General features: G+C 40.8%; 1 protein-coding gene across 1 annotated transcript in view; it reads right to left on the bottom strand.

Moving 5' to 3' along the window:
* cntn4 (contactin 4) overlaps nucleotides 1–15,070 on the bottom strand; it is a gene marked incomplete at both ends in the record, with an annotated part of 203,519 nt that overhangs the window by 57,899 nt on the left and 130,550 nt on the right. The window contains 2 exons of the mRNA XM_083892325.1: nucleotides 8,891–9,041; nucleotides 11,360–11,489. Coding sequence (XP_083748451.1) covers nucleotides 8,891–9,041; nucleotides 11,360–11,489 — 281 coding nt within the window. The remainder of the gene's footprint in view (nucleotides 1–8,890; nucleotides 9,042–11,359; nucleotides 11,490–15,070) is intronic.

Below are 15,070 nucleotides of genomic sequence, written 5' to 3'. Positions count from 1 at the left end.
ACACTGTCGCTCGTGAAACACCTCCACAACGGACGTTATTCTTCTTCTGCGGTTCAATGTACGCAACCGGATGTGCCCGGACTAGTGCCCGGAGCAGGACAATCTGCTGTTCTGGAGAACCGTTGTTTACGTAACCGGACCAGGTTTTTTCAGAGATCTCGCTGAGCCCGAGATTAAAATAAAACACAGCGTTCTCAGCAATGGCTGAACTGTTTGTTTTGAACCTTCAGGGCTTCTTAAACAAGGTAATGACGCAGATACACACTAAAAAACAGCGTTAATTGGAACTTCCTGTCTAGGTCCGCTTTAAAGAGCATATTATCTGAATGGATTTTGATGTGGGCAATGCAGTTTACAAACAAGTTTACAAACAGTTACAAAAAGATTGTTTGATGGTGGAATAAAGTGAGTTTCTCTCTTCACACATTGTTAGTAGAAGACATGGGATCACTATTACAACTGTGGAGTTTTTACGACCCAGCCTGTAAATGGGGAGGGAAGCAACATAAAATAACCAGGTGTTTTTGGAAAATAAGATTATTTATTTAATAAGGTAAAGTTAGATTAACAAAACATGCAGGGACAAATTAACTCTTTTAGTTGTTAAGGAGTCATAATAAGCAGTGGTGAACCCCGCTTATCGCCCTGTGTCAGCTGAGATTGGCACATGATTCCTCATGTGGAGGATATATCGATATAAGGATCGATGAACACCGGAGAGCAGAGAAATAGAGCTTTGTGCTCATATACTTGTCATTACGGTAGTTCTCAGAACTTTCACGGAAAGACCATCCAAACACAGACAAGATTCACCAGTGCGTCCCAGATATCTTGGAAAAAGGATCAGAAGCACTCACTCTTTGTAAAAAAAATTTGACAATTCTACAGCCATAAAATAAATCCAGGCAACTGGACAACTGACATACCGCTAGGTGTTTTATTTAAACACAAAAAACACCAACACAGAGTTCTGAATTGAATCGCACAGGTTTTCAAAACGGACAAAGTCAGCCCCAATAGAAGTCTCCCAGGCGTCTTTACACTACAAAGCTGGCAGGCGTTAGGTGTTGGTTGGCCGATTGCTCTCCACTGATTGATGGCTGACAGTCCACAGCTGGGCAATAGAAGCTGCAGCAAACCTAAGGAAAACATACAGTACGACCAGGCGCACACACACGTGTACTAGGGGAAGCAGCAGCCACCGCAACAGGAGTAAAGAATGAAAAGCCTTGAGTTGAGATCTGCAGCCTCAAACGCTATTATGATATTGAAACCCTCAAGAGCCCTAATATGACTGTTAGACAACAAAAGGCTGTCTAAGAGAAATTAATCAGCACACAGATTTAACTGGGCATAGATTTTTACAAGGTGAGCCTTTAGTTAAGTGGGTAAAATAAAGACAATGATGCTCTAGTGAGAGTCTGTCTCAAGTGCTTCCTGGTGCAGAGGGCACACTTAGCAAAGTCAGTGCTGACTATGTGTCAGTACCTCATTATTCTTTGTAAGGACACAACAAAAGCCCAAATGTTAATTTGGCTGGGAAGTCGTATGCCAGGTACATTTTGTTCTTGGAGTACAGTCTCTTCTCAGCAATTATAAGACACATAAAGGACTTAAAGTGTGCTTGCCTAGGAACTCAGCCAACAGCAGGGTTCACATTTTCCACCATTCTAAACACCTTGTTTGGCGAACATGATGCATAACCCTGGGGGGCAAAAGAAGCAGCACATTCAAATAAAATAAAATAAAAATCTTTTACAGCATTCATTTATTCTGGATATGTGACCTTTTACATTCAGCTAACTAAAAGGAATTGCGGAGCACGCTGAATTTGTGACTGCCATCAACAATGTTACATCCTCGCTCCTCGCTCAACCATTTTTTAAAAAATGTTTTATTTTTTTTGCACCAAAACAAAGGACAAAGCAACATGTTCCCGCTGTGCAGTTGAGGATCCACACTGCAGCATCAGAGCGTCTGAAAACAAGAGTGAGTGGGATTTGTCGCAGCCACACCCAAACGCCTTCTTCAAGGCATTGAAAAGATCCAACACAAACATTTGCATGACTGCTATAGCCGATATAGATAAATACTCAAGGTCTTGAATATTTGAGCGAGGAGGAAACAACACGAGGACGTCAGCACGTCCCATGGTGGTCCTGTGAGAGGACAGTTGATTGAACACTTCTGGCGTGAGCAGCCTAACAAACTTGATTTCTTCCTGCCAGTGACATATTGAAATGGCGTGGGGTTTTTTTTCCGGCTACACTCCATAGCTGGCACGGCACACTTACACTCTCATCAGCAAAGACCTGCTCTGCTCTGCGCTCTCAGCTGCTTTGTTCCAGCTGATGTCATCTAAACTTCGTCCCTGCAGGGTTGTCTGGGGTAGATAAGACATCCCCTCCCTCCACTGGTCTCCTGCAGGAAAAAAAAGGGGATGCTGCTGCTGCTATAAAGATGGATTACACAGCTGGTGACACTGGTTCCCTTTCCGCCGAAGCCACTGTGGAGTGTTAACGCAATTAAGGCAATTAATCTTCTGCAAAAAAGGAGTTCACAGCTTCCTCTTATGAATTTGCACCTTTGCGTACAGGTGAGTAACCAAACAGACGTGCTCAGACATGCGTGCAAACATACTGTGCAGACAAACAAACACACACACTCACAAATGTATTTTATTTCTTTTTTTTAAATCTTAAAGTTAAATGATCATGAAACATGTAAATAACTCATTTACGCAGAACAAATGTAGCACTCAAGCTCAGCCAGGTTCTAGAGTGCTTTAATAAGGGGATGACGGTTCACTGCCAGACCTCAAGACTGATTATCGGGGCACTCGTTAGAATTGCAAACTTAAGCACAAACTGTTTAATGACGCTAAAACTGAAGCAATAGCATAAACAAAACATAAAACAAAACAAGTGCCTTCTGTTTCCCTTAATGCCTTCAGAGGAAATCCAACTTCCTCAGCAAATAACTCAACCAAATTTTACGCATAAGAAAAGTACTGTGCCAACTTCCTCAGCTAAAAACACAAGCCAATTTTCCTGACGGTGGTGTTACAACCATCTGAATTTTTGTCTTTTACAGCTTTGCAACTTAAACAAAAATGTAGGCCGAATAAATTGTGTACTCTTTAAGTCCATCACTCTGTTTTCACCAAAAGTTGTAAAACTAATATTACTTGTCCCCTTTTTTCCCTCAGTTGGCATCTTCAGACTGTTCTAAACAATCTACACAGATTTTTGATTTATCACAAATTGAGTATACAGTGCATCAAATGCCGTAAACATACACTTTCCTCCTCTTCAATTTCTTGCTGAGGAAATCTTCATTGATCATTAAAGATGAAGTGTGTAAATCTTGACTGCTTGACTTTGTCTAATTCTAACCCTCATGTAAACTATCACACTCTATGATAAAATGATTTCTTATTCACGTCACTTTTAGAAAGTCTTTATAAAAACAAACCATCCATATCAGTCTGTTGTCTAAATGACAAATGCAAAGTCATTCAAAATCTGTGGTTTCTCCCTTAGCCTGTATTTCACTGGGATAGTGACTTGACTTTGATGTTTCATGTGATGCAGAATATACACTGCTGCTAAAAATGCCCAGCCAACCCCACTGCACCTAGTATATTCAAATATGTTTTGAATTTTAGGATGGGTCAATATAGTTGGGCAGATAAATCACTTGGTAAGGCATTACCTGCCCTGTGCTGATCATCTTCACTGAATGTCAAACCAACATGGTTGTCAAACATAATGTACTCAGAGTTACAAAGTTACTTTTTTAACAAAGTTGGGTTTCTTTGATGTGTCGTGCAAAAAGGACAAGGGGACACAAATATGTTTAAGTGCTGACACAATAAAATTAAGACGTGCAAAGGTCACTTCTCTACATGTTTTTGCCAGACAATTGGTTTGATACAGGATCGTTTAAGTTTGCGTACAAATACGAACACAGTGATGTTTGCCTGCTTTGGTCCCCACTACAGCGTGTATGTCTTTGTGTTTACAGTATGTTTATACAGTATGTGTCAGAGCACACCAGGTGTGTCCATGATGTCATGGTTGTCTAAGAGCAGGTGTCTGCATCTCAAGCTGGTTCTCTGTACATCAGTTATATGTAAAGTTCCTTTATATATCAGTACCTTGTTCAAACATACCTTTAAAATATGATTTAATGCTTACTAAAAAAAGATGATTAACACTTTTATTGTGTGGTCTATAATATGGATATGTATGGGCTGAAGTCACAGAGGGAGAGACGTTGAGAATGAAAGCCTCTACATGTGTTTGGAGCGCTATAAACAGCTACTACGCTCATCGGGTTGTAATGCATCACTGTAGCATCATTGTAAATAAAACAACCCTTCTTTAATGTAGTACAGCTGGGATTATAATTTAAAATATCTTTCTCCTTAATCTTGCAGAGGAAGCACAGATGGCCAGTTGAGTAAAGGCACTTAAACTTATTTGTGAACATCAAACAGACTTTCCTGATTACAAAAATAAAAAAAAAACAGCGTTAAAAAAAACAAAAACATAACCGGAATAGTATTTATTTACCCAGGAGCTAAACAGCAGTAAACTTTAAATTACAGCTACAAATCCCTGAATCATTTATAACAGTTGAAGAATTTGAACCATGAATGATGCCATATTTATCACAGCAGCTGGTCATGTGACTTGTAATTAGGAATAATTGGTGCACTGGAGGATCAGTGCACACGGTGGTTCAAATTCTAGGCAGACAAAACTTCACTGAGAATCTATGTTGTGCTGGTAGAGCCATTTCATTTCACGTCACATGTGATGTCAATTCATGTCACACTGAAGACAAATGTACAATGAATGTCAACTACGAAATTCAAATGAACCCCGTTCAAATGTGGAATTAACATCTGCTCAGCGTAATCCGATCAGGTGCAAATCGTGCTCAGTTCTGGTCTGAACATTCCCAATCTGTCCCGAATGAGCTCACAGATCTGATCACAAAACAAACTAATTTTGGAGGCCGTGTGTGGCCACATTTCTCACTCATATGTTGACGTATTTATCGCCACTTACACGATATTAACACTGATGACCATGAGAAAAAAAAATGTGACAACAACATGATATTGGACAAATTTGTAAACTTAAAATGATATCTTTGGAAAGAGAGAGTAAAGACAAATCTGCTGTGCTTAGTGCGATCCACTTGCAACCGAATCACTGAAGATGGATGTCTATATCAGGTCTGAACTGGGTCAGAGTGATGTGGTTACTGCAAGGTGGAAAAGTGTGATGGAAGTGGCACAGGACGACTGAAGGGCACCAGCAGCAAGACCACTATGCAAATCCTCCGCCACTTTGTTTGACAAGCAACAACACCACTTTGTATATATGCAAAGCCTGGCAAGACACTGTGCACACAGGTCTGCTGCCAGAGCGGAGTCATGCTAGAGCGGTGAGACCCAGTGGGTGACCCCTGTCTGCAGTGAGCCAGACTTCACATACACGAGTCAGAAACGCACAAAAATAGCGAAAAGTTCCCCCACATTTGTCACACTCACTTCACATCTCTGGGGTCAAACGTGGCAGAATGCTGAGATGGACCTCCGGAAATCCAAAAAAACTTGGAAAATGTGTCACACGCAGCATATAATTTGATTTGATCGTTGCCGAGGTGAAAAGTCCTTGTTTTGCAGTGTGGATTTGTTTGGTCTCTGTTGCTACATTTAAGCAGCAGGAGATAAAACATGGCAAAACACGTAAAACATTACTCAGTTAGGGCTCGTGCTGATTTCCCCTTTAGCTGTTCTTGCGACTGTTCTCACCACATCTGGGGACTGCATTAAAAACCTTCTACAGACACACAAAAATAAAATATGCCACAGTGACCATGGCCTTTTGAAGAACCATGATTAGTTTTCACTTACATAACAGAAAACCCAGCATCTAATTCCAAATTCAGCAAATCAAGAGATATTGTATGGTCTAGAACTACAGGTAATGTGTTTCCTGTGAAAACAATTGCCCTTTTCCAGCCGAGCAACAGATAAACTGGATGAAAAATGATCGTCCCATTAGTCCTCTATGTCTGTTCATGTTGCAGTATGCATTAATATTTCACTTACTCATTATAAATTAACCTTTTTGAAAAGCATACTTAAAATGTGGCTTTTAAAGAGGCACTCCAGCTATTACATTTCTATCGAGCTGGGACTCACTCGAGAGATTATAAAAGGAAATTGTTGCATATGAGGAAGCAGAGGCTGAGTATTTTAAGCTGTTTTGAAACATGAACTCTAGGTTATTTGTTGAGATTCGGATCTGGACATTCTCCGGTGTTTGCTGTTCAAATATGACAAAGGGGGTGGGACACTGTCAGGGTGAGACACGTTTTCCGAAAGCAAGAGTCTACTGGGAAAATCTCTAGCAAAACGTCTGCAGACTGTGAAAAGTAGAATAGATTTTAAAATACTTCTACTCACATACAAGGCTCTGAAAAATCAGGCACCTTCTTATTGTGACTTAATCACTTTATATCAACCCAATAGGCCGCTCCGCTCCCTGAACTCAGGTCTACTGGTACATAGTAGAATAGGTGGTAGAACATTTAGCTACCAGGCTCCTCTCCTGTGGAACCAACTTCCGCTTTCAGTCAGACAGTCAGACAGTCTGACTCGGTCTTGCCTTTAAGGTGAGACTGAAAACCTACCTCTTTAACATAGCCTATAGTCAAAACTAGATCCTGCTCCTGATTAGAATAGTCTATCTTATGCTGCCATAGGTTTAGACTGACGGGAATTTCCCATCATGCACTTAGAATGAGCACACAGACTTTGCACGAGCCGCACTTTCTCTCACCCCGTCCTAGATTTCTCAACCCTCACCACTAACCCTGATGTCCCTCCATGACATGTAGCCCATAAATCCACATGTAGCACATCTCTAACTGATTTTTAATCTCTTACAGTTCTGCTGCCACCAGTGAACGACATGAGGTCAGGACAGGAAAGAGGACTCCGTCATCCCCAGATCTCTAACCACAAAATTCACTACAGGCTGCGACAAACCCAGTGGTCCAGATGGGTCCTGGCATTTAAAGACTTTTTACTTGTTATTCTTTGTCATTGTGTATTGTATGTTTTGGGTAACATCTACTGCACGTCTGTCCGTCCAGGGAGTGGATCCCTCACCTGTGGTTCTCCCTAAGGTTTCTACCTTTTTTCCCTGTTATAAGGGTTTTTTCCCCTGGTAGTTTTTCCTTACCCTGGTCGAGGGTCTAAGGACAGAGGATGTTACCAACCCTGTGAAGTCCCGTGAGGCAAACTGTGTTTTGTAAACTGTGGGCTGTACAAATAAAGATTGATTGATTGATGTTGCCAAGTCATGACATCATACATAAAGAAATATAAAAAAAACTACTTTAGAGGCAGGTTTGGTGAAGTCTTATTACCAGCTTTAAATGTTTTTTTTTTAATTGTGGCTCTCTGTTTGTAGCTCCTCTTATTAGATGCGGACATACACACTTATTTCACATTGATTTCATCCATCAGATGACTCGAGGCAATCTCTGCATCTCTAAAAGTCTCCACTAATATTGACGTGTTTAATTGTGTTTATTGTCTGACCCATTTTTCTTTTTTTTAGGTTTGAAATTGTTAGACCTTTGTAATATTGTGTGTAGAAGAGAAGAGAAGATTTTATGTTTGCAGTTATGATGTGCTCTCCGTGTCCCAGCTTTGGGATATGATATGTATATAATTAATTAATGTATGAATAAAATCAAGTAAGAACAACCAAGGCTAATCAAGTTAATACCTTTTTGATTTGCCACTGTGAATTGAAAGGCAGTTCCAGCCATGTGCATCACACATCTGTGCTGAATCTTTTCTTTATCACCAATGCTGGGATAGCAACCTTTCCTCCGAAGGGAGCACATATGCCCAGCTGCTTGGAAGAACAACCTCAGACCCCACCTCTCTCCGAAGTGGTCAAATGGCACTTTTCCACGATACAGTTCTCGCACGACTTGGCTCGGCTCTACTTGCGTTTCCATTGGTGATAGTATCTGGTACCTGGTGGATTTTGTGCAGTAGAACTAGAATGGTAAAATGTGCCTAAAGTTTCCTGCTTAGGGCCAGAAAACCCAGAAACAAGGCGCAGAAGTTGGTGGCTTCAGACTTTAAAGTTATTAAAGAATTTTTGACCAAAAATGGCCAATGCCTACACCAGCTTTAATTTATAATCATTGGCAACAGTCTGTGTATTGTGTCCTATATTGTTTGTAATATAGCTAGAAAAAAATATTTACAATTAGTAACAAGTCTAGCTATGCAGTTTTAAAAATAATATGCCACATCAACAACACAGTTTGTATGCAACAGAGTCCATGTTCGTTTTTTCCCACATTCCGACATCACAGCACAAACAAATCGAAATTTGCTGACGAAAATCCACTCAATCAGGAAATGGGAGATTCAGAGGAGCATGTGAGTCGCCAATAACATTAGATTCTCTCAGTCTTCTCCACACTCCCACTTTATAATGCAGACTTTTCCTCCTAGATGACACCATCATGCTTGAATACACTAATGATTGGCTTCTCTTTGAGTATCATTTGTTCTGATCCTCCAGCTTTGCAACCCGCTGGGGAAAGCATCACATTTGACGTAATTCATTCAGAGTGTTACAGATTCAAATGTGAACAAGAAGCTACATGTGGAAGCAGCGTTGTGTTGTTTAGCATAAAGACATGTCTGGATTAATACACAACAACACAGTCTCCAGGGGTCTGTACCTGGCTGAAAGTAATCAGAGCACAAGCAGAGAAAAGTCCAGCAGTCTTCAGAGAGACAAAAGCTGAATACGAGTTTAAAAAGTTGTGTTACCTGTTACTTTCTCGGAGTGGTTCACTGCCCTTCCGCCAAGAGATGGCACCCCAGGGAGACATCTTCGGCTTGCACTCGATGAGCATATCTCCTCCCACCTTCACCAGCGTCTGGCTCCGCAGTTGATTGTGAGAGAAATCTGGGGCAACAGCTGAGACAAGATCCGCATATTAAAGCCAGTATTTGAAAAAGCCTCACATCCACATGACCTCTGATCATTAATCTGACATTAAACTCATCGAGTTTTCTAAATGTTAAAAACATAAAATGGGGTCATAAATACACCGCATTATTGCCATGGATGATTCAAAGATGCTAGATTACATTTTTTTTTTTTAACATTTAACTGTGACCTGCAGTGGAAGTGGAGGAGCTGAAAAGATCAATCTGATATATTAGTATTCTGAGTTGCAGCTGCATGTGATTCTCTTTCACATTTTCACAGCAGTGACACAGATATTTCATTCCTTTTTGTGTTTCACTGACATGATCAGCCCAACCTGATAAACACATCTGATGAGAAACTACTTAAAAACATGATCTCCTTTCAGGTGTGCGACTGTCGAAACCTGTAACCAGACGTTCTCTCACCGAGGCTCTATTTAGACATGGTATTAACATCAGAAAAAGTACAATCTAAGAACAAAGGCTCACACCTGGGATTGTAATGTATGCTAGATTATACTTGCTGGAGCTGGAGTTGCTGACCTTTATTAAAATACATACTGTGTGCGACTGTGCGTGTGTGTGTGAGAGAGTGACAGGGACAGGTGAGTTCAAAGCGCTACTCACGCTGTTGTAACATGAATACATTTACAACTGTTAATATTGTTGCAGTGGCTGCAAATTAATCAACATATGAGATAGAGGTAAACTAATATGGGTTATTGTCTGGCTGGTAATTGATGTTGATTTGGCCCATATATTTTCTTTTATTCGTCCATCTAATAAAATATACCTGGATTAAAAAAAAAAAAAAAGTTTCCGAGAGTAAAAATGCGTGATTTCTGAATTGATCTACCTGTAATATGAGAGCTATGGCATGTTTCCACGAGCGCATGTCTCTACTCGTATTGGCACGGCATGGTTATTTTGCTTTTCCATTAGCACTTTTCCAACTGCTCAGGCGACGCTCTAAGCGTGAGGATCCGATTCTATGTGTGATTGACTGCCGTGCCCAACATCTGCAAGTCACTCGTCACTAGTGAATTGCAGTTCCATGAAATGTGACACATTTCATGGAAAAAAATAAGAATGTGCCGCTGTGATGCCCACATTGAGGGGGTATTATAGTAATGGGAAACCAACCAAACTGTGTAGAGTTGAGGCAAGGCAAAGTGAGACGAGCTGAGGCAAGCTGAGGTGGTACTATAAAGTGGAAAAACACCACTAGTTAGTGTAAAAACCTGCACTAAGCGCAATCTGGATGTGATTGGACCACTTAGGATGGACTTCAATGCCAGGTTTGAAGTGGGTCAGGATTCTTGGTTGGAGCTGCATGTGATTCTTATTTTTTCACTTTTTTCTTATATCTTATTCATAAGTGTCTTACCCATGTGATCATCTCAACATGACTGGAAACCACTCCAAAAAACAACAATAACAACAGCATAACCACAACAACAACAATAATAAACACTACAATCCCTTTTTTGTGTGTGTAACCGTCTGAACCAGTAACCTGACATTCTCTTTCTGAATCTCCCTCTTGACTTTCAAGCTTTTGGTATTCTCCACTACTCTGAGCCTGACTCCAATCAGCAACGTGATCAGGACGAGTCATGGAGGAGGTTGAACAGTGGGAGAGCTGCTGGCAGCCCAGAGCGGAGAGTGACAGGCCTGACAGTGCAGATGGGCGAGGCTGGTGAAGAGCGCAAGCTCTGGCATACATCACTGTCAGCCAGACGCGTTCCTCCTTTAATTAATGCTTTTCAATTAGTGGCCAATAACAGAGAGGTTGGAGGTCATCCCAACTGCTATTGAGTGAAAGGACGGAGGTGGAGCATACCTGAACGCAAACACGGGGCAAATTTGTGCTCGTGTAATGGGGCTGTCGCTTCTTCTAAAAACACGTTCCACACAAAGATATTCAGAGAGACTATTTTAACTTTAATTTTGACTATTTAAGGAGGTTCCATATAAAAGTAAACGTCTTTGCTAAACATAAAAAAAGACCATATATCAACTTAAAGGTAGAGTATGCAGCATTTTCCTGAAAAACAAATGGAAAGTAATCCCTGTCGATCTTTAATGACCCACTCAAGTGTGGTTTGTTTTTCATCCGCAGAGATGATATTGGTATTAACAGTTTATCCCTGAGTTCGGACATTTCTGGGTGGAAACGTATGGCCAGCCTTTAATTCAAATTTTTTTGTTGTTTTTTTTAAACTAACCATGAACATGAACTAGATCATTCTCATGTGCATGAACTGACCTTTGAATTAGCATGCATGTGCGCCAGCGTCTTACCTATAACTCGTAGCTCCATGTTGGCGTAGACCTCGCCATGCTTGTTACCGGCCACGCACTGGTACATTCCTGTGTCAGACAGGGTCAGACGAGAGATCGACAACACCCCATTGGCCACCTGTATGCGCTCCTGTGGACACAGAGACACGTACTCTTAATATGCCTTTATTCCCAGTGCTCATCTACATAAAAACAGGCAGCCAGTGGGCCACTGAATTATAGTCTGGAAGTGACAGACTTGGCAATAAATCTAGGTTTTCATCACTAATGGAGGGAAAGGCTTGGGTGGATGGAGGCAGGCTAGCAGAAAATGACCCTAATCAATCTGCATGTTTATGAGAGTGAAATAAAACCGTGCCCTATTTATATCTCTAACTGCACCATAGGGCCTGTTTCCCCTTCAGCGGGAGGAGGGAATAAGGAGGAGGGGAAGGAATATCGTAACATCTGAGGTATAGTGCATTGTGAAAATTGCTTTTCTGATAGGTATGCCCTATACATACTAAGTGCTGTGTACACAGTCATGCTGTACCGCCTCTTCATCTGCTTTGACATTTTTTTTTTGACTGCCTGTGTGGCAAATCTTGCTTGTCACTGAGCCATCAAATTAAAATCTATTTAAGGACAGATGGGCCTGATGAACTAAAAACTCAGTTGAATATGTGCATGAGTTGCAAATCGTCGTTATATGGGAAGGGTATTGTTAGGATTTTATCAACACTGATATCTACTTACCAGTACATGATGCAAGTTGCTTTTCTACAGAGCCTGACATGACATCAAATGTGTACACAAAATACTAAATTGTGGGTTTAGTATCATTCCCATCAACAACTTGGGCAGCTGGGTAAATGGAGCACAACCTCAGTTGAAACTGTGACAGTAAAGTAAAGTTAGAAAGATTTTCACAGATTTGAACCTCCATGATCAATAACACTTAAACAAAACCTTGTTGAAACATGCAAGACATATTTTCAATAATAGCGAACAAGCTACAGCCTAATTTTCGTCAGTGAGACCGGAGCACAGGGACTGTCTACTTTACAAAGTGCAACACCCGGAAAAATACATTTTAAAACATATTAAAAACTACCCCATGATACATCGTACAGCCATTGAACTCACCACACATGTTTCGATTGGATTATACTACACCACTCAGTGTGAAAAATATGCTTTTATATATTATTAGTGAATATTTATTAGTAATTATTTTCAATAACTAACTAGCGCACATTGTACCTATTTTGTGGCCACAAATTAGAGTTTTTCCCCCATGTCATGTCTTTTTTTCAGCAAATTGTGCCCAAATACTACAAGCACTGGTCAGCAATGGTGGCTGGAGTAAACAAAGTGCAATGTCACAAGTAAATGCCTGACATCAGCAGCTGTGCCGTCATTTGAGGAAGGTTGGGAAAGCTAAAATAAATATAGTATAAATATCTACAGTGCTATCATTTGTGAGGCAGGCACTGGCGAATGAAGGACAGATGTCAGTTTAATACCAGCTCTCAATACCCATCTTCACTCAATAAACATTTATCTCTTTGAACTTGGTTTTCTCAGTCATCTCCTTCACGACAGTATTTAATCCTTGAGCAGTTTTTATACATCTCTATGCAGCGGTGTCAGGTTGTGTCACCTCATGCCCTTCATCTCTTATGTTTTCCTCAGGCTCACCCTTAATGTCATTAGAGCCCATTTCCATATGGGGTGTCTCAGCGGCCTGAACCCAAGTCACAGGGGATTAAGGTAAGAATCACATGAAAAGAAAAACTCTCCTCAGTGAAAGATCACAACCTAATCCCGTGTTTGAGCAGGTTGTGCTGTAATTTCCATAATGCTTGGAAGCTCTGGGTGAACAGGGACGAATATCCCTGCTGGCAAGGGAGGTGAATGGTGGCGTATATCTATCTGTCTATGCATGGAAAGCACTCCTGTTTACGACCGCTATTAATTAAGCATGACGTTCCCCTCAAATCAGCAGTTTTTCATGCAGGGACCTGGGGGGACCATCTGTACGCCTTATGCTGAGTGAAAATGATTGGCAATGTCATTTCCCCACCAACGCCAGTTTGATTCGTCTGATGTAAAACTGCAAAAGATGTGTGAAACACTGGATGGCAGGAAGGAGATGACTTTTATGGTTTAGAAAAGTGAGGTTTTTGAATTAGATTGCTTCCAGCTATGGCTTAGTTCACGTGAGTAGGTTGAGGGGATTCATAACCATTTTTTTCCCCACTGATGTGAATCAGATCAGATTTTTTCAGGACCATTTGGAGCTCCAAAAGTGGAGGACAGTGTTGTCCTATTGAGCTAAATCTCACCCAAAATTCCCCCCAGTGATAGCTTCTGTTTCTCAGTTTCTTATCTCATGTACCTATATTTGAGAGGACTGTCGTGTTCAGACACGAGACACTTGTTCTTCATGAATGAGAACCATCAAATCTGGTCAGTAAATGCAAGGAATGTTTGTCAGTTGATTGCATAATGTCCAGCAAGTCATTTGACGGGCTACACACTTGGCAGCTGACTTACTTAGAGTACCAGTGTGTGCTGTGTCACCTTTGGCAGTGCTTGGATAAGAAATTTAAGAAAACGGCCTGCATTGAAAGGGCACTGCACTAGTCAATCAGACTTGAACAACGTGCCCGGAAAATTGGAACCCAGCCTTATTTCCTCAGAAATACTAATTGCTGGAAACCTTTGTGAGAATAAGACATTATGTAACATTTGAGAAAGCTATGTATTATAACACAGCAGCATAAGAATATCAAGCACTATACTGTGGGTTTAAATGAAACATGGAAAAAAGACTTTGTACCCTTCAAATGCAAAGAAGAAAAGGAAAACACGGTCAACTTGGCTTTTAATCTCAAAAGTTTGCTCTCCTTAACTACAAAAACAATCTCACCACAGGGTTTGACAACAAGTAATTATCGGTGCTCAGTGGGGTGGAACTGCAAATGAAATCTGCGAATTCCATTGATGGAAATGTGATTGATTAGTGTTTACTCCCAAGTGTTACAAAAAGCTACAAGCAGAAACCAGTCACAGTTTTAGAACGCAGTAGCATGTTCACCGTTTGTCTAACAAAGATATCAGTGATTGCAAAATCTGATGTGTTGACAATAATAATACATGCGCAGTTGCGCACACACTCAGCTTTATGTGTCTGGATCGTGTTGAGTATTTACTGCATTGTCTAGTCAAACTTTTTGTCCCACAGTTTATGTTTTGTTTTGTTGTATTTCAGAGGGACGACTCTGTGCGTGTGGGTCAAAGTTAGAAAACAGTAAGTCAGTTCCTGTGAAGTGCAATTTCTGAAAGGTCTGAATTGATTCGCTGTAATAAATAACAACAAATGGTGCATCCCCTCGCAGACGCTCCTTACATCGCTGACCTTTCCCTCTTCCACTCATTAAGCCACTGTGGTTAATGGTGGCATTTCAGACAATGCAGCACCTTTGATGATTAATCCACTCACCCATGCATCCAAGATATATGCATTCATTATGTGTATCTTAAGGGAAAATGTGATGTCACATGAAAATCAACACACTCGCTGCAGCATTAAATCATTAACAGTATAAATCCACACGAATGTGTGTGACGAAGTGTATTAGTTTCACCTTATTTTTCTATCATTCTATGAACAATTGAATGGGCAGGTGTGGCATTAAGGTCTGATAATCAGATCAAACTGTAATG

This window comes from Microchirus variegatus, assembly GCF_963457635.1.
Source record: "Microchirus variegatus genome assembly, chromosome: 7".
In the NCBI taxonomy this organism is placed as follows: domain Eukaryota; kingdom Metazoa; phylum Chordata; class Actinopteri; order Pleuronectiformes; family Soleidae; genus Microchirus; species Microchirus variegatus.
The sequence above is the reverse complement of the archived record's forward strand: the minus strand, read 5'-3'. Positions and strand labels throughout refer to the sequence as shown.